General features: G+C 38.0%; 1 protein-coding gene across 2 annotated transcripts in view; it reads right to left on the reverse strand.

The window, feature by feature from the left end:
- GRID2 (glutamate ionotropic receptor delta type subunit 2) overlaps positions 1 to 25,555 on the reverse strand; it is a 682,153-nt gene that overhangs the window by 111,130 nt on the left and 545,468 nt on the right. For both annotated transcript variants that reach the window (XM_066317937.1, XM_066317936.1), the window contains exons 10-11: positions 18,454 to 18,651; positions 10,572 to 10,884 (exon numbers count right to left, since the gene is read on the reverse strand). In XM_066317937.1, coding sequence (XP_066174034.1) covers positions 10,572 to 10,884; positions 18,454 to 18,651 — 511 coding nt within the window. The remainder of the gene's footprint in view (positions 1 to 10,571; positions 10,885 to 18,453; positions 18,652 to 25,555) is intronic.

Here is a 25,555-nt window from a genome sequence, read left to right on the forward strand (position 1 = left end):
TTTTCTGCATCACTAGCAATGATAATGTTACACAAACAGTGTTCAATCATTAAATTAATTCCCATTAAATCAATGTCCTTAAAGGCCAAACAGTCCTTTAATAATTACCTGATTAAAATGATGTTAGCATAACATATTAGTTATAATATATTTATAATTCCCTTCACAACAATAAATCGTTTCTTTCCACCCATCTTGCTGAAATGCTGGCAATAATGCATGAGTTGGGAAGAGAAATGTGTTGTATCACCATTCAGCAAATGGCTGTGGCCTAGCTTCTCCTGGTGTCTGTGGTGCTTTAATTACACACATTAATCAGATTTTCATTCCTATTATGTAGTTTTTACAGGATGAATCTTCAAGACCTATAGGAATCAATTCCTGGCTTTTAGGCCTAGACTCACAAGTTTAATGACTTACTTCAGATATTAACAATTTTGTAGTGGTTACATTCTGTCTTTCTGTGGAATTAACAGAATATCTTTTCAATTGAAAATCAAAGTTCACAAGAGATAAAAGAAAATGTTACAAACATTAGCGTGCATTAATATACTGCCAATACATTGTACTGACTTGTGCAACATAATCAGAGAGAGAAGGGATGAGCAGCCTTTACGGTGCTTCCAAAAGTTCTGGAAAATGTATTACAAAGTATATTTTGTTTTTCTCTTCTGCTGCTATTACAAAAGAGGAGCAATGACTGCAGCTAAAATGAAAATGGAGGCATCTACTAGTATTTGCTGAAGTTACTGGGAGCCCTTAGATGAATAATGATTAGTCTTATATTACACATCTTGATATTTGAAAGTGCATCTTTTGATATCTGTAACTGTGACCACATTGGAACTGAGGCTTCCTGTCCACCTCTCATAAATCCAGTGGCTAAAATACACTGTAGTAATGCTGCTGAAATGCATTGGTTTATTAAAAGACTTAGCATGGTTTCAAATTTAATTTTGGGGTTACCAAATATAGGACCATTCAATTACATAATCATAAATAACTGCAATAAGCCAAGAAGTTTTACCAAAAGCTCTTTGCAAAAAAAAAAACAAACCCAAAAAACCACAACAACCAACCCCCCCCCACCCCCTAGTAACCACAAATAAAAAAAGAAAAAAAACCCAAACCAACAAACTCTGATTTATAATTCTTTGATGTCACTTTCAAAACATAATTTTGGACAATAATTTTACAGAATGTAATTATTAATATACACACACGGAGACAAACACAGATGAGATCTCAATGTGCATTTTCAACAAACACAGGGAGCCTCTGGGGATGCTCTTCAGGAGCATTGTGATGTGATGTGTGCTTTTAAGGTGGCACTTGATTGCATGCCCGTGTAAAGGCACTATTTGCAGCCACTGGGAATGCATCAAAGTGATGTATGCTTGCTATTATTTTAGAGGATATTGGCACTGGATCTTAACAAATAACCTTGCACACTGGCAACGTTTAGATCAGATTTCAGGAGATGCTGAGACCAAATCTCTCAATTACTAATGGCTGGATTCAAATGCTGTGAAGCCTCAAGCAATCAGCCACAATTATCATCTCTGGTACATATTCATAAGTGGCTAAGGAGATAATGTGTGTGCTACTGTCACATACAGTTTGTTTAGTGTGGGCCTTCCATACACTGCTGACAGGGTTCTACGTAGCACCTTCAGGGACAGCAGAAAGAACTGTGCACAATGGACTGAAAACAGACCATCTGTACGTAAAATTAACATTAAGCTAAACAATGTCATTAATGAGGTATTAAAGTGTGGCTTTAGCTCTTAGCCTGTCAGAGAGGACTTTATGAATATGAGGGAGCGAGTCCCCCTTGGCTGAAACTGAGCAACTGTGAACCAAGCAAAATACAAAACAATGCAGTGTGACCATAAGGAAAAACAATCCAGTAAAGCCTCCACATCTTTTGGCAAGTAGTTTTCCCCATAATCTTTTTACCTCTACATAATTCCGTGACTCAAGATTTAAGGGAGTGAAAAGAATTTGAAAACAGGACTACACACTAAAATATATGGTTTTGCTTGAATTTTAAAAGAATTATGAACTCTTTTATAAAACTGTTCTTCCAAGTTTTCTAAGCATCCATCAGTACAGAGTGACCCCTGACTACTTCAGAGGAAAGTGAGTCACAGGCATCTCGGATACCTTAGTTCAGTTTTCATGTCACTAATTCTAGTTACCCTTTAATTTTCGGAATGTTTCTCTGCAATGAACCCCTAACCTTATAGAATTCAATCATCACCGGTGCAGGAGCTCTAATTATGTTCCTAAATAACACGTTTTAAAATTTATACTAAAATTCCACTTCGGGTACATCCTGCAATGTTGTTATCAAAGTGATCTCTAAAACTCAGATGACCTAATGTAGCATTATGACAGTGAACAGAGGACAGAATGAAACACTCATCCTTTCAAGTTTCACAGAGAAAAATGCTATAATGTCATTTATTGATGAAAATCACTAATATGAATGCTTATGTTTGAAAGTAGAATAACCTGGTTTTCACTGCAAATCAGCTATCACCCTGCTTAAGATCACAACTCAGGTTTTTCAGAAGTGAAAAGCGACTTCAAAGCTGACTTTACAGGATAGTCAGGATTTTCCTCTTTGGGGATATAGAAATAAAAGAAGCCATTGTAAGAATGAGGCACATGCTTATGGCTAAAAATGTTCTATTAGCAAGTATATGTGGGCACGAACAACGAACACCTCACTCAACAGATTTATTATCCCTGTCCCTTAGCAGCCTGTTTGCAGATGACTTTTCTTCCCCTTCATCCTTACCTTTACTCTGTCCTAGTGTGGGGGAAGACAAGACTTCAGTCAAAACCACCCGTGTTCCTTCATCTCCCTTTTGCCTGGTAGGTGAGGTATTGCACATTTTTAACCCAGCCCCATCCCACCAACTTCAAAACTGCTGAAAAGGTGAAGTCCTACTTTAGGATCTCTCCCTCCACTACTGACGGTGGAAGGATAAAAATTAAGCAGGAAGAGATTCCTACAACAGGATGCTGTTATAATTACGGTAATCCCCTTAATTTGCATGCTGGGAAGCTGACTAAATTTTAAAAAAATACAAACAACCCCCCCAACAGTCCTCATTTTATCATATATGCTGAGACTGATTCTTCATCTCAACAATCAGGAAAGGGAAAGGTTAATTAAAAAAAAATCATTTGATGGTATTTTTGTTTCCTTTCTATATTAATTTTGGTTCATTCCTTTTATAAACACTTTAATATTAACAAGAAGTCTGAGGAAAAAACCCTCAGTTGCTGAAGAAGGGAGACTTTCCTGCCAGCAGCTTGAAAACCTCTGCTACTCCTGTTTTTACAGCTTTCAGGCAATTTTCCTGGCACCTACCCACCAGTTGATGTTGTGAAGTGGATCTGCCTGGGTGGATGCAGCTATTGGCACAGATGTTGCAGAGGAGGGACTCCTCACACGGCAGAAAAGCAACAGAAAACTGCCATGGGTTCCCTCTAAAACCCATGTTTATCTGGTGCCTTGGGTGTCCTCAGCTGAAAAAGGCTGATCAGTTTGCAAATGACTGTTGTCATCCCAAGCAGAGGGGGAGTAGTTTTAATAAAGCTAAACCTCATTCTTCCTCCCTACCTTAAACAACAGAAGTTGTCAATTTAAGTGTAAACTCCTAAGGGAAGCAATATCAAGTAGCAGGACAAGTAAGACTTGCCTCTTCAGCTTCTTAACATCTTTGAAGATAAAAATGGGGGTTACGTTGTTTGTCCATGCAAGAAACACTCAGTTTCTGACTAAATGGTTCTTCCTTGTTTTCTCAATTAAATGTATATTACATACAGGTGAACCCTGAAAACTCAAAATTGATCACCTAATCCCAATTTAATGTGTCCATTCTTTACCCAATTACAGCATATAGTCATATAAGAAATTATAACAATTAAATAAACTGTTCTGAGTAAAATATTCACCTTAGGAAGTTTTTGAAAGAGCACAGAATGATGGACAGATGCCATGACATCCAATTCTACTTTCTTTTTGCTTCACTTGGTCTTGATCAGAGTTTACACTACAGCTAGACAGACAGTGCCTTCTCACAGTCAATCAGAGGTACTCCTAGGCAATTAAGGTAGTTCTGGGGCTTTCACACTGCCATTCATTCTCTACCTCCTCACAGACGGTGTATCAGACATAAAATCCCTAAATACACTGCCTCATGGACCCAGTGCTATTACTCAAGCAACCACGTGCAGAGAAGATGTGCAAATGCATTATTTAAGCTGCCTTTGAGAACTGCCTGAATCTTAACTCCAAATTAGGGGAAAATCCAAGCATATCCCCTGGTAGTTTCACACTAGTGATACCACATTGCTGCAAACAAATGCTCACACTACTGAACATTTTACTCAGAGCATGGTTATTCCATGGAGCTACAGTTTCAAAAAAAGACAATTAAATAAACCTCTGAAAGGACATAAAGCTATATCCAAGGCTTACAAAAGTGTATTGCATACATGACAACTCCTCTCAGCACATGCTGTCAGTTCCAGTGATCATTTGTGGTTTCCAAATACATTTGAGACACAGGACACAATTGCCAAAATGTACTCATTTTTGGATGCTGTCAAGAGGGCTGGCCAAACCACTGAGACATGCAAAAGGAGCTTGGGTACTACCAGGCTGCAGTGTCCATTTCAAAGAGATGACTTTATGAAGATAAATACACTTACTGATAAACTAGACTAGATTAAATCAAAATAAAAATCTGGGGGTTCATTACTTTAAGGTGGAACTATCATGCCACAAATAAATCTGCTAGTGTATGTAGTTTGTTTCCTAACATGTTTGATATCTGACTTTTCATTCTCCCAGCTCAGTGCTGTGCATTTTAGGCTCAGCAAGTCTGTTCCCCTTGATACATGAATATGTTAAGACTGGCATTAGTTTGAAGAGCAATTAAAATTGCTAATTAACGAGACTGGCATTTAAGTTTTGCCTTCTATCAGAAGATATAAAACATGTTTTTATGAAGGAAGATGGGCAATATCTCCATTTTAAAACTGAGGGCTGATATCTAAGATACTAAATAATGTTTCTGAGGTCAGCCAGCAGATCAGGTGCAGAAACCAAATTGGGAAATAGGGCCCAGTCCTAAAATCTTTATACTGGATCTTTTTTGTATTTCTAAATGTAGCCCCTCCTCAATAAATCAGGTTTTGCCACTAAATATCATATGTGAAGATATAATCAATTTCTAACAGAATTTTTCCAGCATGATTCTAGAGTCTTCCTCTGAATATTAATATTTGATTGTTGTACAGTTAATTAAGAGAAAATGTCACTAAGAAAGGATGTTGTTACAGCATAATGGTTTCCTGCTGATAGGGACATGCCAAGAGTGAGATAAGCAAGATGGAGTAATTTATTAAGCAACAGCAGACTCCAGGCAGTGCATTTCAGGAGGATTATATCACACCTTGGGTGGTAATACAAGGAAGAAGACTGAGAATTCTGAGCAGCTTTAACCATCTGAGAAGTACTATAATGACTTTGAAGTGCTGAATCTTGGAGGCTGTTTTACAGCTCCTATGAAATGTAATTTACACAAGGCAAACAGTAAGATTTGCTCATTTACCAGGTATTATCAGCATAATTGGCCATTACTGACACCACTGATGACCAATCAAAACCTCCAGTTGTGACCAGCATTTTGAACAAAAATAAGGGGATAAAGAAATGGCCCACCAGTGGTGCTTTAACATCATCCATTTCATAACGTTTCTAGGTTAAGCAAGTGTATTAAGATCTCTGAAGAAAATTATATTTTTGCAGCTAATACTTCAAGTGCTCATTATCCCACGGTCAAATTCTATTCATAAAACTATAATGAATATTTGTTTTGTTGCAATCACTAAGAAGTGATTAAATCTTGAACAATTCAGCCATTTAAAAGATATTTTCTATTCTAGCAAAAAAAAACTCCAAAACAAACCAACAAAAAAAAAACCCCAAACCCAAACAAAACAGAGCCTTACATCTTTATTTGCATAATCTAAAATCCTGCCAGGCGAATTCAGATATACCTTCTCTTACAGAAAAATTCAAAGCAAAATGAGCAGGGTGTGATAAGATCGAGACAAAGTCTTTTATGGTGTCTTTTATATCAAATATAAAACACTGTAGTTTTCTCTAGCTTCATTATTTTGTCAAGATCCAGTTAAAGTTAGTGAGCTCATCACTGAATTGTAAAGCAAAATTTGAGAGGCTGCCTTCTAAACAAAATCCCCAACAACATTCTTCTGTAAGTCCTTGGTAAAAAAATTATGCAGCATTTTACCTGTCTCAAAATCTGATCTATTATACAAAAAGACTTGGCAGTAACTCTAAGTCTTGAACTTCTGTTTCTTAAATCATTGATTTTTTCCAGTACTGGTGAGAACAGAGTGCTCCCTAGAGTGTTTTGTAACAAGAGCCCTTAATAAGAAGCTAATAGAAAACCTTCAGGAGATTAAACTAGGTTCTCAGCAAGTATAAAATCCATCAGACTATGGCAGGAACTTGATTTGTTTGATCTCAATGAAGATTTCAGTTAAGTTTTTAGAACCCCCAAATTTCTTCTCTGAGAGTTCATATGGCAGGTTCCCAATACTGGCAAATTGTAATAAGGGCAAAATTTGAGGGAGTAACAACAAAACCATGGCTCAAGAGAAGGAAAACTGTGGTTCTATAGAGTAGCACAAAAGCTGAGCAAAGACTACATAATGTATCATTATTCAAACGTCCCTCGGACTCTCTGAAGTAGAGAGGGACCTTTCCCAAACACACTGTGCCCAAGCAGGGCTGCCTCGAGCCAGATTTCTGTCCAATTGTCAAAGGTAATATTCGAAAGAAGAAAAATGCAGAGCTTTAGCCACTTAGTTTTCTAGGATGAGCAAAAGGAAAAGAAAAAATTCAGAAGCCGTGACCCTAATTTCAAGACAACTGCAATCCTCCACAGTCTGAACTGATGAATTTGCTTCATCTTTAGATGAATAGACAACTCAAAGACAACAGGTATTATCTTAACTACTCATGCCTGAATTTTGACTTCAGAATCAAAAGCATTTGCTTTTAATATAATCCACAGCAACATGGCTAAGATCACCTAAAAGTCTCTGCCTTCTTAGTGGTCACAGTATATTGCAGAATCAGTGGGTGTATTTGGTAGGAAGCCAAAGCATTTCAGTGCACTTCCTGCCCTTTTTTAAAATTTATTTTTATAATGAAGGACTTGAGTACAGAATAAAAAACTCCCTTTGCATTTTATACACTATATTATAATTGAGTTATATTGCAGCTTTATCCTCATGTATCTTAAAAAATAATGTAAATTATTTTGCCTGATCTTAATAATGAACGAACATCAAATAACGGTAATTACAGACCTGCCTTAAAAACCATTGGGTTGATCTGTGTTGACTTTTGTTTATAGACAATGGCACAGTATTCTTCTTTGGTGTTTCAAAAATTGAAAAGATAAAACTTGTTAATAGCATTTGAACAAGACATCAAAGTCAAGGCTGAATAGAAGTAAAAAGGGACACAGGGAACTAAAGCTACTTGCTAAAATCTGCCAAGTTTTTAACTGTTTCAGAAGAAATGAGCTGTTTGTTTCAACCATAATCGGTTATGAGTTTCCTCATTAAAGAATGACTTGTATTTTTACAGCAGAGGGCTCTTGCCTTCAGAACCATGGCAGCTCTGAAGCTAGTCTGCATGCTGGCAAATTTTTCCTCTGTCTAGAGGAAAGAAAAAGAAGATGATGCCACAAATCGCTTGCTAGCCCCAAACAAAGAATCCAGAACTATCAAAGCACAAGCAATCCTCAGTTCACGCTGCTTTGCTTCTGTCTGCACAGGGCATGAAAGCATCTTTGGCTCTGTGTTTTGATAACAGAAATGAGTACCTTGTCATGCTTTAAATCGCTGCTGGAAGATTTCTTAAGTGAACGTGACAGTATTTGAAATGCCCCATGCTGCTACACTTAAGATTTGCCAATCAGAATTAATAGCAACAGATTTACTATTCCAAAACAAATAAGAGCTGCAGTTTTTCGGCTGAATGAAGAGCTGATGAATGAAAACAGAGGCTAAATCACCACAATGGCCAGTTATCCTGTCAATGAAAACTATTTTCATTTGTCTGTACTCACAAGGATTAGTAAACAATAACGCTTCAGCTAATACAGTTTTTTTATTACATTCAAATTGAATGTGAAATACAGGCTGACATTATAAATGGATCTCTTACTTGTTTGCACTGAATTTCTGAGTTCTTCTGAGTCTTTATGTTTATATCAGTCAGTAAGTGTCATGTATAAATTCTTTTCAATGTGCTTCATTTTTCCTTCTAGCTAATTCAGGACAGTTCTGCTTGTTGTTTGAAGGAGAACAAAGCTATAGATACATGTCTACAGCTTTCCCTCACTCAGTAGGAGCCAAGTGAATATTTTACATTATTCTGGTGAATTCTATAGAATTGTGTTGAAAATCCACATGGTAGAGTGGTAAGGTGTCTCTGTCTCTGTAAATAATTCCTCCCACCTTCCCAGTTCTGAATTTCTTTTTCTGAAGTTGCACAACAGTTTTGGTGCCCTCAGATGTTTTGTACCACCAGCAGGTTTTATTGAGTTGTCCCTCATATGTGGCAACTCATCACAGGGAGTGGATGCAGATCTGCTCAAATAAATTCCTTTTCTTTCTCTACCCCCTCCTTTTTTTTTTTCCTACTGAATTCTGCTATTTTTGCCATCTGCTTCCTCTTCTTTACATCTAATTTCTTTCTCAATTTCATGCTGAATTCAAGGTTTCTCTCTACGCCCTCCTTAAGCATTAATTTTCATTGACTGGACAAAAAAAACCCCAAAAAACCTTTTCTTTTTAAACTAACTGAGCATCTATCCAAGAGCTCCATTGTGGGCTACTACTCTGGACCTATGAATTAGGAAATTTCAGGAAACCAGGCAACACAGGCTTCCTTGGATAAACACGAGGCAAACAATTCAGGTAACAATTGCTCAGACTGAGATGTGTTAAACCAGTTGTACCTCCTCTGAACCTTAGCTGGGCAGTCTCCTAGAAAGCTTTTAGGGTCTCCTGTTGGGACTATAGCAGGGATGCTCAGGCCCATAAACCTGTGTGGAATGACTCACATTCATGCAGTAAATAAACTAATTCACAAGTTCTAACCTAAGAGGAAGACAGATGCAATGAATTGCATTCGTAACAAACCAACTGCTCTCTCACAGCTGAATTCCCTAAACATACTGGGGATATTTTAGACAGAAAGAGAGCTTTATAAACCATCTCATAAACATTCAAAAAACTTCCACAGGTCTCAGCTACTCTGAAATCTTGGGTTTTATTTATAACAAGAAATCACAAAACCCCTGAAGCTCTCCTGAGCTGACCATCATTGCTCAATGCAAACGATAATTTTAAAAGTAATTTACATGTTTAAAATCATCTCTCTTGTGGAAAGTCTCAGCTTAAGCTTTTATTCTTTTGTCAGATAGTGACATTATTTCAGCTTTTTTCTATTCTAGGAATTTCATGAATACCTTTAGCTTTTATAGAAGTCATCTAATTGTTCTGAAAAAAGAAGAATGTAATGTTAAATCACACGTTGCCAGTAGTACATAAATATGACATCTTTACCTACAGTGTTCCATCCAAATTCAGGTTAAAATACTGTCTGCGAGTTTGGGGCTGTAGTGGCCATGGCTCTTTGTAGAGCAGATGCTCTGTGAAATTAAAACCTGTATCTGCAGGGCCAGCAGTTACATGGATAAGCAAGAAGATGTTCATTCTGTTTTGTTGTCGAGTGTTATTATCTAAATTCCTTTTGCTCTCATATTTAGCTGTGTTTTCTTCTTCCACTTTGCATTACAACCTCAACTTGCAGACCAGAACTCCAAGCATTATATATCCAGCCAAGATCTGCAGGCCCTGACATCTTTAGGATGCATGGTTAAAACCCTGCCACAAGAGTCAGACTGTGAAGGACTTGGGAATATAAGCAGAACTGGGGACCAGCCTGGGCTACACCAGATGCTAGGTGGGATTGAGAAAGCAATCAGGAAGGGCAGAGAAGCTTGAATCTAAGCATTCTATAGGGAAATTGAAATAAATCAGGAGAGGGAGGAAAGAATATCAGATACAGTAAGATCGTTTAGCACTGCTGATTAGTCTAAACTTAGTTCAAAATCCAAATCCCAGCATTCTCTGACTGACCAGGTGAGAACGTAGCATTTGATAATATTGAATAATTATCCAGCAACTGATGAGCAATACCTTTTTTTCCTCAGAGGAAAATCATCTTTTTATAATAACAAAAGCAAGCATAAGCTGGCACATAGTGCTCTGAACTTCTCAGGGTTCCCATACAGGGCAGTCAAATATCTAGGAAATCTTTTAGCACAAGGCTTTCCAATGCTCCCAGTTCCTTGTGGGCTGTGGGTGGAAGGTCTCTACGGCTACGGGGAGGATATAAAGGTTTTCTCTTGGAGGCAGAACCTCCCTCTGTGTCTTACCTTGTTGCACAAAGGATCCGTAGACAAACCACATGGAGTTGTAGAGCGTTGTGGACGTCATGGATCCCATCTGAAGGCGCGGGGGGTTGAGCCAGTTCAAGAGGTAGACCAGGAGCCCTACTAAGAGCACCGTGCCAGCAATGCAGGCCCACAGGGAGAGGTCAAACGGGGCCAAGCAGGCAAACATGTCCACTGTCTTCTCTGCCTTGCGCAGCAGCACGCCCACCGAGTAGTCCATGTAGCGTGTTGTGAAGTCCACCACGTTCTCCCTGTCGGGGGTGATGGTGAGGGCAGAGATCCCAATGTCAGCTCTCTGAGGAGAGGAAGAAAAAACAACGAGCCTAAGTAGGAGCTATGAAAAAGCTCTTTGTTCCTCTGTGATTTATAGAGCTAAGTTTAAGGAGAGTCAGACACCAAGACCAAAGCCTTCAGCATGTGAGGAGAGAAAGGTCACTAAGGCTTGAGCAGGGTATGTCGACCATGTGTCGTAGTTTCTTCAAGCAAACCTCACTTGGTGGACTTTGGCACATCAGCTCTCCTTGTTGGTATTTTCCAAGAAATCAAAATACTACAAACAGAGGTAATACCTGGAGGAAATCCACTTGGTCATTTTTGTCACCCTGGCTTACTGAATCCATCCCTGCCATTGTGGCACAAGTCAGATTTTGCGCATAGCAGATCCAATCATAGGAAATTAGTTGCCTGATAGAGCCAAATTTATAAAATATTTTCATGATTTGATGATCATGACCAGGGGGCACTACTATAGGAGTACCTAAAATTCCATAAAACATCAATTTTTTCTGCAAAGTCTAAAGTGCAGAAGGGCAGACTCTGCACGCAGTTCCTTTACAATTAATTCCTCTGTATCCTCCCGATATGCAATTCCTCCAGCAATGCCAACTTGTCCTGCAGCTAGTCTGGACATGCTTTGTGCCATTTCCATTTTCTATTGTAATTTAAAGAACACATTTCACATGAGAAGAGGATGAGTAACATTTCTTGATCTAATCATTGTATTTCACAGTATGTATTAGGTCTCCAGGGACAACAGCCACAAGTACAGCAGGTGCTACTTTATTTTTTACAGGTACAATTACAGCTTCACTAAAACCAAGAAAGGTTATTTAAAGCAGACATATGAATACCATTTTAAAAAGCCGAAATATTGAGCAAGTGTGAATTCTAGATGTTCTAATATGACAAAAGGATACTTAAAATATTTAAACTTCTACTACCTAGATTTAATCCATTTTTGTTCTGCCTAAAGCAGTGTGTGATCCTTTGGAAGGGGGTGAGAAGAGCACAAAAACTTGAAAGTACTCAGTCAAATTTTATTAACTCTCTTGAATTTCTTTCTTCTTGCCCAAAGAAAGCAGAGATTCCTAGTCCCTTAGATAAGTGATTTGAACTACTGAGTGGGAAGTTATGGCAGCTGACACTCACTAGAAAATTTTGTAAATCAACCAGGCTCTTTTAATATGGTGTGCAAAGCACTCTGCAGCCCATGGCACAAACATACTCCTCATCACAGTGCTCTTAAGACTTCAGTTTAAATGATGTCACTTTGTATTGATTGTTCACTGGCATGAGAAAGTAGCAGAGCCTAGCTGAAAGCCTGATGATTTGGACAAAAAAGGGTTTGAAAATATTGATTTTCTTAAAAGCTATGAATTAGAGCTTCAGCTTTAATTTGTGTATTAAATTCTCTGGTGTCATAAGTGAAGTTGGGTTGATGAGCACAGCTGAAAGCATGGCTTCATGAATTAACTTCAGGTCCCTCCCTAACAAATTTTTGTGAGTGATGATTCAACTGCCCTTTGCCCATGGGCAGCAGGAAACTCAGTCAGTAATTAGAATTATCCATGGAAACCTTCAAGTTATCTGAGTCTCCCTATCCTCTCACGACAAACCTTCTGCTCAAGGAGTGGCTAAAGTGATTCACAGCACCTGCTGACAATCAAGTCCTACCTCCCATGAGCAAGGTGCAAACTAGCCAGCATTTGAACTGTCTTCCATGATTGTGAACATAAATACATTTTGAAAACAATTTACAAATACAGGAGTCCAGTAGTTGTCAAACAGGAAATTATGATTGCATTTAATGAATAGCATAGGTTTGGGGCGTTTTCCCTGAATGTCCATCAAAAAGAAAAACAGGAATTTAGGGGTAAAGGAGGACACGTGGCAGAAAAGAGACTAGACTTAGCCCCTGTTTATTAAGTTAGCTGGGTTATCAATTATCAGCGTATTACTAAAACACTTCCCTACTATACTAGATCACTGAGTTTCTCATTCAAATTGCATCACTGTAAGATGCTTAAAAATTCTCTATTAAAAAGCAACATACACCAGTAAAGATACCTTTACCAAATAATAGTTGACTGTTCGACTAACAAATTTTTTTTCTGCTTCCTCCCTCCTTTTTACAGGAAAACACTTTTTTCCATTAAATACATGGAAGAGAATTAAAGAAAAAAAAAAAAAAAAAAGAGACACCATGGTATCTGTGGAAATACTACTTCTAATTTGCATCTCTGGGAAGCAGTCTCTCCACATTTCCCAGAATGATGGTTCCACTCCCATTATCAACCAGCTATGACAGTGGAACAATATTGTGCTAATGTAAAGGTTGCATTTCCTTTGTTGTACTGCAGCAACAATTGTGATATAATTATGTCTTGCTACTTTATATGCTAAATATATAATTAAGGCTTTGAGGTGACCTAATTGCAGCCTTCTAGTACCTGAAGGGAGCCTACAAGAAAGATGGAGAGAGACTTTTTACAACAGCCTGGAGTCACAGGATGGGAGGAAATGTCTTCAAACTGAAAGGGAGTAGGTTTAGATTAGATATGAGAAAGAAATTCTTTACTGTGAAGCTGAAACAGTGAGACACTGGAACAGGTTGCCCAGAGAAGCAGTGGATGCCCCATCCCTGGAAGTGCTCAAGGAAAGGCTCTGAGCAACCCAGTCGAGTGAAGGATGTCCTGCCCATGGCAGTGGGGTTGGAACTAGATCATCTTTAAGCCATGCTGTGATTCTATGTCTTTATTACTTGAGAGGTAGTAAAGTGAAAAACAGAAAGGAGAGAGACTGCTTCGCAGTCTGGTGTTTGGCTGTTTAAAAAAAACAAAACAACAACAACAAAACCCCAAAACAACAACAACAAAACCCCAAAACACCAACAACAAAACCCCAAAAAACAGAACCAAAAAAGGCTACACCGATTTATGGCAACTCATATTCTTAACTTACTAAATTGGATCATAAACACCGGTTTTCCAGAAAACTACACTTTTAGCACAAAAGCAAGCTTAATCTTCACTTGATATTTGATTTACTGATGGTGAGCATCCTTGATTACATATAGATTCTGTCATCTTGTTTCAAAATTGGAAGATGAAAAAAATTAAATGCTTGTCATTAACATGTCAGATTGGATCAAAGAAGACATCAGTTTGAAGATGTAAAGGTTCACTTAGTGCTTTCGAGATAGAAAGGCAAATGCATGCAATTATGTCAATATTTAGATATATAGCTGCCAATCGGAATTATAAACATGTATAGCACTCCACTAAGCTTTTGCAGTGCCAAAATCAAACAACCATCATATGTTTTACACATTTCTCATGAATGAAACTGTGACTTCTGAAACAGATTGGAAAAAAACCAGCAGAGGGCATTATTTTGCTCTGTGTGACCTGCAGAGGATTTTATATTTATCTTCCTTAGCAGCAGTTCTCCTGAGGCCATTGTAGAGCAATGAGAAATTGCAAAACTGAAAACAACCAGAATGAGAAAATCGAAAAAAAATGACCAAATGGGTCTGATAGCATTGCTACTGGTGTCACAGAACCAGCTTATCAGCAAAACCTAGAAATTCCTGAAATGTCCCTAAGCTACTGCTGTAGAAAGCATATCTCACACACATGGAAAGCAATCTTCTGACAATTTCTGTGTTTCATGAGAAAGAACAGGGAAAATAAATGAATCTGTTCTAAAATGGTCCTGTGAAGGCCTTAATTTCATCAATTTTCAATGTAAAATCAAGCTTCAACAAATGCTAGAAGCAATAAAAGGCAGTCCCACTTTATGTAGCTATTAACATGGACACATAAAAACCAATAAGAGAGACATTTTGATTCAACTTAACTCATAATCCAAATAATTCTCCTTTTACTCAGCTATTATTTTTCTTCTCACTTTGTCCTCCCTGTACAGTTTCTCCTTCTTACACTACTCCCCTTAAGAAGGTGCAATAGAAAAAGAGCCTCATAAGAGGCTTCTACTCGATTTGCAGTTTCTCTTAGAAATGATTAAGCATGTATTTTTCCTTTCCTGATGGACCTAAGTGGAATCAGGCTGTTTTCCCTATGCTATTTGCTTCCTCATGGCTCCTCACTGGAAAAAAAATGTGGCAATCAAGGTAGCATGGCGAGATATGAAAGGCAATGGCTGATGGATGTGACTATCACCAGAAAGCCCAGTCATGCTGGAAGGCCTTAGTGTGCTCTCCCAGAAGAGGCATTAGCCACTTCTCCTGCCTGACACACAGGCTTATCCTTCGGGCAATCTGGATAGAGGGCAACTGAAGGAATCACTGTGAGAGGATCCAGATAATTAACAGTAAGAGCAAGACTTGTGGTAAAGCACTGCTCCCTTGCGATGGTTTTAGCCTCTCCACAGAGGGCTGCTGCTCTCTGAATTAATCCTGTTTGTGAGATGTAGCTCTACAAGATGCAATGAGAGCCCTGGTGATTTGACAGGAGAGGAAAAAGAGCGCCATGTGCTTCTCTCAAAGAGCATTTATTCTCTGAAGACCACCTGGTTCAGGTGTTTAGCAAACAGAAACCTTTGTATAGCAGGGTTACATTCAGGTTATTTTGACTAGAAAAGGTGCATGGACCTAGTGTGTACCTAATATAAGTCCTGACAATTAAAGAAGGGGAGCTTGAATCAGCTTCAAATTGAAGATCACTTACTATGTTCTGCTGATTCCAGCTCCTATTTTAGCAGCCAACAGAAGCCTTGTCTTCAAAGCTGGAACAGAGTGAACTTGGCGCAATGTCATGTCTGTGAAGCCAGCTGTGGGCCCAGGGCATGTACTTGGCACAGCTGGGCTCCGGCCGTGCCATCCCACTCCAGCAAGGCTGCTGCAGACAGGATCAGCCTGGGACTGCTCTCCCTGATACCAGGACCTGCACCAGAGACTGCTGCACGCTGAAGATGGTCAATGCAAGACGTGCATATTGATTTTGAGCACAGGAATCTTGTGGTTGCTACAGCAACTGCTATTTCATATGGCACATCTTCTGGAGTGGCCAAAGACATCTTTCTCATCGAGATGATCTCTACAACTACCTTCTGGCTGTAATAAGGTGGGGATTGATCTCCCCAGTAACAAGAAACAGGACAAGAGGAAACGGCATCCAATTGTGCCAGGAGATGTTAGAAAAACTTCATTCACTGAAAAGGTGGTCAAGCATTGGAACAGGCAGCCCAGAGAAGTGGCTGAATCACCCTCTCTGGAGGTACTGAAAAGACAAGGAGACGTGGATATGGTTTAGTGATTGACTTGGCAGTGCTGGATAGCAGTTGGACTTGATGATCCTAAAGGTCTTTTCCAAGCTAAATGGTTGTATGATTCTTTGCACTCAGAAAGAGATAGCAGCTATTTTCCATACCCTTGAGTGAGACTTGTCTCTTGCAGAGCTCATTCCTGGCTGACACGCTAACAGGCAAAGAGTACTCCCACTGTTTCTGGAATTCCTCCACTTGTTGGCCAGACTATCATGTAAAACTTGGTTGGGAAAACAAGGAAATGCTGTGTTTCAAACAGGTTAGGCCTTTAATTTAAACTATTCTCTGCTCCTTTACTTCCCCTTATAAAGTTGCCAAGCGGATGGAAATTTGAGTTCTGAGAGCAGAACTCAGTTTGCAGTAAATAAGAAAGCAGTCTTTCAAGAACAGCTTGCACTTGGTGAGGGGTAGATAGACACTGGCTGCTCGCCCAGAGGCTCTTTTGCCTTAAGAGGGACAGAGAGTGGGAGAGAAGGACAGAGTAAACTTTTACAGCTAATTAATTATATAAGGGTAAGGAAGATGAAAAATTATACACTGCCATGGTATAGGGAAAACATAGGTTTTGAATTCCAAATGCAGTTCCATTAACTCTTCATACACTGCAGATGTGCAGGAAGATTTCGTATCTGTGCAGACTCATTTACAGCAAAATCCTAACAGGCTGGTAAATCTGTTGCACTTGAGACATGGATTTACAGATCTGGGTGGTTACCACCTTGAGTGAGTTATTTGTTTGAATCCCTGCCTGCCAAGGGACAAGAACACCATACACGTCTTTCCTTGGGGCCATTTGAGTTGTTATGAGTTCTGTCTTATCAATCATCCACTGCAAAGAAATAAAAAACATTCCAGGCCCACTTCCATTTCCAGACCATGTAGAATTAAATTTCCAGACCATCTAGACCTCCAGTCTATAGTAGCTTATGAATACTGTAGAGAGTTATGTAGTAGCTTGATGAATACTGTAGAGAGTAGGGTGTAGCATAATATCAGACTAAGAGGCATAAGAATGGTCAAAAATAAAGCAATGGGCCATTGTGGTGTTACACCTCAAAATTAGATGAGGGATTTTTAGTTGTCAAGGTTTAGAAGGTGATGGAAAATCTGCTTTTCTAGCTGGTGTCCAGCTTACCAATTGTGAACACACAATTTCACCTTCCAGCTTTATAAGGACATAAGGAGATGGCAAAGGCAGTTTATTACTACAGCGTAGGTGTACAAAAGGTGATATGGGTATAGAATGAGTAGACGGGTTTTTCCATTCCAACAGGCTTCCTGCTGCTCAGGAAGGCAGAATAGGTTAAACCTATGAGCAACTTTTTACCCATGGAGGATAACTTTTTTTTTCTTTTTTCTTTTTTTTTTTTTTTTCCCTTTATTGAAAGACTTGGGTCCTGTACCTGACCATGGTTCTCCTTACTCTTATCTGTGCTTATGAATTAAATTCCACCTGCACATTTGGAAAATCACTTCTATAACCAATGTCTAAGCTATTTACATGAATATGTACTGCAGTTCATTAAGGAAGCACAACAAATGTAGGACTACACAGCTGTAAAAGGTACCCTCACACTTTAAATCAGAGCAAACAGAATATATTTACACTACATATATATTTACAGTACAAATGAGGCAGGAACAGAGTCTGCCTAGTCTTTTCTTTCTCAATGGAAGAAATTCCAAACAGATAAGATGCAAGGAATGGGCAAAAAGAGAAAAGAGAAATATTGAATATGCATTTGGTTCAATTTATTTATGATATAATATTGAACAATTAATGTCAAATTAAGTAGACTAAATGGTTTATTAATTACAGGATAGATAATATATTCATACATCTACATAATGTATTATTATAGATCAATAAAACATTTTCTGTTTATTATATACTTCATGTATTCATCACACCAACATTTTTCTAACGCTATACATTATTTATGTAATGTATCACTAATTACTGCAACACCAATTTTTTCTCTTTTGTACAGCCTTTTCAACTCATTTGTGTCAGGCCTTGCCAAACTAATTAAGACGCTGTGCATCCCATTATTTGACTACATTTAGATTTTACTTTGGTTGAAAAAAAAGAGATTGTCCTGCTTCTTAAACAAGTATAATTTCCAGATTTTTTGGTGCTATCCAATGCATGCTGTTCAAGTGCTGGCAAAGTGCAGTAAGCAAAGTGTTACCAACTACCCATAAAAAAGGTTATTGGCTGCCGCAAACAGATCATACTTCATAACTTTGTCACACATTTATCACACACTGTTACTCAGTAAATTATTAATGCCCTTACCTTAAACACCAGTTCTCCTATCAGGCCGTTCCAGGACCCATCATCCTGAGGACTCCCGTACTTGTGATCTGGTGCTACATAAATTTCATATTTAAAGCCGAGGTAAGTGGCCAAGGCTTCCAACACATCTATTGAGAAGCCCTGATACTTCTTTGGTTTTCCCAGAACATTTTCAGACACCATGACAAAAGGTTCTTCCTAAACAACAACAACAAAAAAAAAGAACAAAAGAAGAATCTGTTAATAAAGCAATTATATGCTGTATTTGGATGCTGGGATTTTTTGAACAAAAGGAGGAGCTATTAAAATATTATTTATACAAACATTCCTAAAATGCATTGTTAGCAGTCCCCCTAACATTGTGCAAAATGCTACTTTGGTTTGAATTTCCTTCAACAGAGAAATTTTATTCTCTGTTATGTATTTCAGTTGATCTTCTGCTGTAACATTTCAACTGGAATGCTTTTTTAGTATTGCCTGCTGACCACACGACAGACATACACTCAATGCCTGGCCATAAATATGGAGGATTCTACAGCATTTACATTTTCTGCTAGCTGGGCAGACTCTGTACCTAATACAGCCACTAATTCCTGTTGTAAGGAAACAAAAACATGACAAAACTGAAACATGTAATGCTCTTGTCCTTCTACTGAAACCTAAATATAAGCCAGTTATATTTAAATAGTTCTATCCAAAGAAACTCCATTTGATTAGCTTAGTGACAATCAATTATATGACTTAAGCCTGTCTATAAAAATGATTGCTGACTATTCATCTAAAAGATGATCACCATAAAGGATACAAATAGATACCAAATACTGAAAGGTCAGATTTCCAAACAACATGCTCTTGTTACTTTTCCAAAGACCTGTAACAGTTTTCTCTATTTTGTTATTAAATCACCTCTGCTCTGTTACTCTTCCTGTTGCACAATTAATTTCTAGACACCCCTCTTCACTTTTTTAAAAAAAGGATACAAAAAAAGAGATCATAATTCTAAGGACAAAACACATATATTTGCCATATTTGGATTTCACTCAGACTTGTTCTTTATTTTCTGTGAAAAAACGTGTTTCATCTAAGTACAGCAAAATATGAAATTATCCCAAAAAGCATTAAGGTACTGTAACACATAGATAGTTTCTTAAATATTCTACATGTCTTTAATTTAATTCATTACATAGTGCTGTAATTTTGTATAAGGTTAACAGAAACATCTATTCTGGGGTGCAAAAGAGTTAGTTCTCACCTCTCAAGGCTTGGCCAGGACAAGCCCATGAAACCATTTCCTGACCACTTAGTTCTGGTCTGCAAAACTAACAAGCAGATAAAAGAAAACAGAACTGATTTTTTGCAGTGTTTGCGGCCCAAACTTTAAATGTATCTACAGTGGCATTTTTGTTGGTGTTTTAATTATTTTTTTTTTTATTATTCTACTACTTATATCTGTAAATTACTTTGAAGCCAGAGTATTTTTACCTTTTTTTCCACTAATCCTATACCTCACTAATATTTTAGCTTGCTAGAATGTCCTCCTATATGAACAGGTGTCACTGAATTGCCAGCAGGATGTTCTTGAAATAAGAAAGCATAATTTGTAAATGCCTGAGTAAAGATTCTCAAGGACAGCCACATGCTGAGGATGCTGCCAAAGAAGAAAGGATGCAACCAGACTGCACTGGCAGGATGATCTTTTCTGACTCCAGGAAATCCAGGAAAAAACCCAACCCCAACCAAAAAATGAACCAAATAACCCTACCCCTGATTAAAAAAAAAAAAAAAAAAAAAAAAAAAAAAAAAAAAAAAAAAAAAAAAAAGTTAAGGGTGGATGGTCTCAAGTAATTATTTTAATTTTCAGATAGGATTTCTTTCTTCCATATTATCCAAGGTCAATGAAATTGACAAAAAATGGAGGAGAGATTTTTTTGCTGATCACCTGAATGATGGATTCCATAAATATACGCTCAAAATTACTGGAAAAAAATGTTTCTACAGCAAATAAAAATGGTTGTTTATCAATCTAAACACGCTATGCACAAAATTCTAAAGATTTATGTGTACAAAGGACATTTTAGAAGTTCATAATTTTCATGTCAGAAAGGATTAATTTTTAGCACTAAATTATTTAGAAAATAGTTGCTCATAAACTGATTTTCTATTTAGTTGCTCATTGTAGTGATTTAATAGGCTATTTAAAATGCAGTTTGTCACAACTAATATACTTATTAGGACTTAATAGTCCTTTTTTAAGCAGTGTCATATTGTTTGCTGTTGAAAGAAATCCCAGTGTCCAGTGTCCTCTACACATGTAATGAAATATAGTCAACCTGCTTTATGCAGAACAACTAACATTTCACAATTTTTGTTGAAGTCTGGAGCAGTAAACCATTTTAATCACATTCCAAACAAAACCAATCCACTGCCATGATGTTTTTTTGTGCAATTGTTGACATTTCTGAGAATGCATTGAAGGAGGACAAAAATATTTCTCTTGATATTTTCCCCCTCATAAATGCTGCAGCCTGAAATTAAGCCAGTTGTCCTTTTTTTTTGTTGGTTTTTTTTTTGTTTGTTTGTTTTTTTGTTTTTTTTGGTTTTTTTTTCTTTTTAGCACTGGAAGAGTGCTACAGGAGCTATGGAAAGGTGCATACATCCCTACAGTTTGGATGTTAAAATGATTGTCTCCATCCTTAAGAAAGTTCAACTTGCAGAAAGAAAATAAACACAGCAAAACAACAAGGACAATGATGAGCTTGTAGAAAGGAGGTGTGAAAATCTGATGAGCTAACTGATGATTTTGGAGATGGCAAAATTCACCTGGATGATGAATGTTCCATTTGACCGCAATAAATTCAGAAAAATCCTGATATACTTTCTCTCCAAAGCAAGACTATATAAGAAGGTCTTTACTAGAGAATACATACAATTGTTAGCCTTGGAGAAGCTCAAAATTTTCCTGGACACCATTCCAACAACCTGATCTACTATTTACCCTGTTCCACAGAGCTGCCGCCCAAGGATCACATCAAACCTAAACTGTTCCAGAATACAGTGAAGTGATCCAAGGAAGGCCACTGCTCCTGCTTCTTTTCTTCCTCTTGGAGACACCTCTCCAGGGGACTTAAGAGCAGACTTTAGAGCTGTAGAGCCAGGGAGGTCTGGAAAAGCAGGCAAGTCACAACATTCATGACTGAGGAGCAAAATAAAAGAAAATGAATGGGTTGCACACTCTTCTTGTTTTTGCAAGGTTGTTGATCTGCCTCCCTAAACTACAAAGACATCCAGTATATTTAGGGGATGGTTTTTCATCCAATCTCAACGGAAATCTTTTAAGAGAGGGACAATTTTCATTCAACTTTACCTTCAACATGCCCCCTTGTCAGCTGAATGCAGCACTGCTAAGCCTGTGATAAAGACTTCTCAAAACAGCTCCACAGCTAGCACTGCCTGGTTTCTTCTTGGGATCAAATCTGTGGTTGCCTGACCCAAAGCAGGATGGGTTTAAGACTTGGTGGATTTTACACAGGACTGTGGGTTAACTGTAGTGGACAGCTAAGCACCACACAGCCAAAATCACCTGCAGCAAAATGAAAGTCAGCAGCAAAGAGGTAAAGGTTATACTGGGTGAAGCTGTTGTGCATGTTGCTTTTTACAGCTGTAGGAAGACAAAGCCTGGCTTCAGAGGTGATTATGTTCCCCAAGCAAGAGAAACCACAAAATGCTAGACTGGCACAGCTTAGGAAGGATAAAGGTGAACCCAAGATTAAGGCAACATGGCATAAAAAAAGGAAAGCGTTGGGAAGATGACAGGAGAGTACAAGTACTTTGGGGAAGCAGCTCAAGAAAATGTTTGTTTCCATTCATTTCCCCATTATCACACATTTTAAAGAAAAAGCCACAAACTAAGACTGATAGAGGTTAACAATACTAAGACTGATATAATTAAACATTCTCAGCATCCTTGGAAACTAGTGTGACGTGGCATAGCACAACCTGTGGGTCCTAGCCAGGTCTCCTCCTCACTACTGCAAAAATTAACTTTGTCCTGGTCAGAACCAGGACAATTTGCTACATGCTCCAAGAGTCTAGGACTTAAAAGTAAAAAATACAGTTCTTATTTACTCTGATGAAATTCTCAGACATAGCAATAATTTGGATAAAATATCTGGTTTGAAGTAATCTTTTTATGTTCTTTACTATACACCGCCCCCACCCCCCCCCAAAAAAAAAAAAAAAAAAAAAGTTAAAAAGATGAAAGGAGAGAAAAGCTGTTGGACACAGAAGTCCTTCATGGTTGAAAACAGAAGGAGCAATACTCAAGCTAAATAGCAGAAAAGAACAATTAGGCTGAGTTTAACTTGGTTGTGTTAATTAATTAGACAATCAAAGAGAAACATCTGTTTGTAGCTGTGCTACAGATGTGGATGATAAAGTCAAGCAATAAATTCCCTCCCTTGGAGGCAGGGAGGGAGAACACAAGAATTATTGCTTTTCAGAAGTTCAGATCCCTAAACCCAGAATCTGTATTTGGGATAATTTTTAGCCAGTACAATAGTGCCTTTAAATTCCAAGCTTTGATACTAATCTTTTAGTTCCTCAATGAAAATCGAGTTTTAAAGATCTGGTATTTTTGTACAGAAGCTCTCTTTTTGGATAAATTACAGAAAAATTTATTGAAACAACAGGAAAGTTTCATTCAGATCTTAAACACAGCACTCTAATTAAATACATGAGAGGAAGAAAAAAGTTGTGTTCAGTGGGCTGTTCACAAGGAAGTGGTGGTCTTAGCTCAGCTGTTTGTGGCGTTACCCATGCCCAACACCTCATTAGGAGACCACTCGGCAATAAGATAGATTTTTCTTGCCGATTAAAAGTGTGGATTCTGTGGCATTGAGACTTATTTCAGGATAGAAATTATATGAAGCTATGATACACTACTCTGCTGTACTTATTTTTAAAGGTCTTTTACTTGTTCTAAATATAAAATGCTAAAAAGCTAGGATGTACTTTACAAATGAAAAAGCAAAAGCAAAACAGAATGCTCTGGATTATTTTTCTGGTCAGCTAAATCCTCTTTACACCCTTAGCATGGACAGAAACTTCCTAGTCAGGGCACTATACAGAAAATACTGGGTAAAAAAATGGCTTTTGAAGTCAGAGAAACTAATCAATACTGGGATTTACTACACAAACTGGAGTGCTATGGGAGCTGGAGGGGTTTAGCGTGGAGAAAAGGAGGCTCTGAGGGACATAACTGCTCACTACAAGTACCTGAAGGGAGGTATGGGCAAGGTGGTAATTGGCCTCTCCTCCTAAGAAACAAACTACAGGATAAGAGGAAATGGCCTCAAATCATGCCAGAGGTGAATTATTTTGAATATTAGGAAAAATCTCTTCGCTGAAAGGCTTGTCAAGCTTTGGAACAAACTGCCCAGGGAAGTGCTGAAGTCACTATCCCTGGAGACATTTGTAGATGTGGCACTTTGGAACATGGTTTAGTGGTGGGCTTGGCAGAGCTGGTTTAATGGTTGGACTTGATGATCTTAAAGGTCTTTTCCAAACTAAATGATTCTATGAAGAGAGTTCTGAAATTAGGTAATCACATGGGTTGTTAGAATTCATAAAGCATATGAAAATGACCTCTGTGTCTACTCATCAAAAATTCCTGAACACACTGGCATATAATACTTTCATAGTGACACTCCATTCAATAGGACTCTACATTCATTCAATTTCCCCTCCTTCTCTACTGAAAGTAGTGAGAAAAAGGAAAGAAAGAAAAAAAGAAGGCGAGAAATGAAGCTCAGTTGTGGGCAAAACTGTCAATCTGTGCTTGACACTGACTCTAGGAACAGTGGACACACAGGCACATCAAATGATTTCCACAGCCCAGGCTGAGCCTTGGTTATCTCATGAAGTAAATATTCACTGTGACACTTTAAAACCTCCCATTCCCTGCAAATGCTAAGAAAGTGCTCCCAAAACTGAAATTCAAGCTTATTACTAGATTTCTTCACTCCCTTCCAATGGCTGCTGGATGACCGAGCACAGCCATTATAACCAACAAGAAACACTAAGTCTGATAAACTACAACCAAAGTATTTTCAAGCACAGGATGCTACTGTCTTGTTGCTAGGCAAAATCACTTTTTCCTTGAGTCCAAAAATAATTACTGGCCCCCTTTTATATGTTAGTAATTTTGCATTTCCTTCCCTAAAAGATTTTGGTGAAATATGTAGCTCCAAATACTTAATTTCCTCAAGTGCTTTATTGACTGCTGTTTTGGGGTATTATTTGGCTAGGAACAGCACAGCAGCTTGTTATTTTTAATTGAACAACAATGTACATTAACTCATGTTAGAATCAATGACCAAAATTTAATTGAAACCTTTCATTCTTCTATTACAGAAATTTTCCCACTATCAACAGTTATAAAATTGCTGCAAAACAACACAGCCCCCACCCCTTAATAAAACTAAAGCACAGATGAAGGATTCAAACCTACAAGATCTTGGATAAGTAAATACTGTGCCAACAGGCTGTGTATTGGCACTGAAACCCACCATTCTCTGACCCTGCCCTTTTGAAACAGATTGTTTAGAAATTCACTAATAGAAAAGTCACTTTTCCTCTAGGAAGAAACTCAATCATATCCCAGAAACTGAGTAGAATATTAAGGGGATTTTACATTTGGCCTATTCTTATCCATGTGTGTAGTCTGTCCCTTTTTTTGATATTTTTATTGTCATCTTCAATTACACATGAAGTTTGTTCTTTCAATTACAGTACTTTAAAGAGTATTTTTCCCTCCTGAGTGAAATGGTAGCTTCTGGATTTATTCTGGTCTTTAGTTTAGTGCTATTTCCAAGAAATTAACAAAGAATGTTAGCCCCGCTTTGCAGTTCCTCCCATTTCTCAGCAACAGGACTAAGACTTCTTTCAAAGCGATCTATGGCAATGGCCTATTAGGATGCTGCCAGGCTTTGTGTATTGATTTTAATTCACAATAACTTAATGCAGGTAACAGCTCCTTCTGAACCACATGACAGGAATATGGATTGAGATTGGAATTGATTGGAGTGTTTTAGAGTATGTCTCA

This window comes from Sylvia atricapilla, chromosome 4 (assembly GCF_009819655.1).
Source record: "Sylvia atricapilla isolate bSylAtr1 chromosome 4, bSylAtr1.pri, whole genome shotgun sequence".
NCBI classification, from domain to species: Eukaryota; Metazoa; Chordata; class Aves; order Passeriformes; family Sylviidae; genus Sylvia; species Sylvia atricapilla.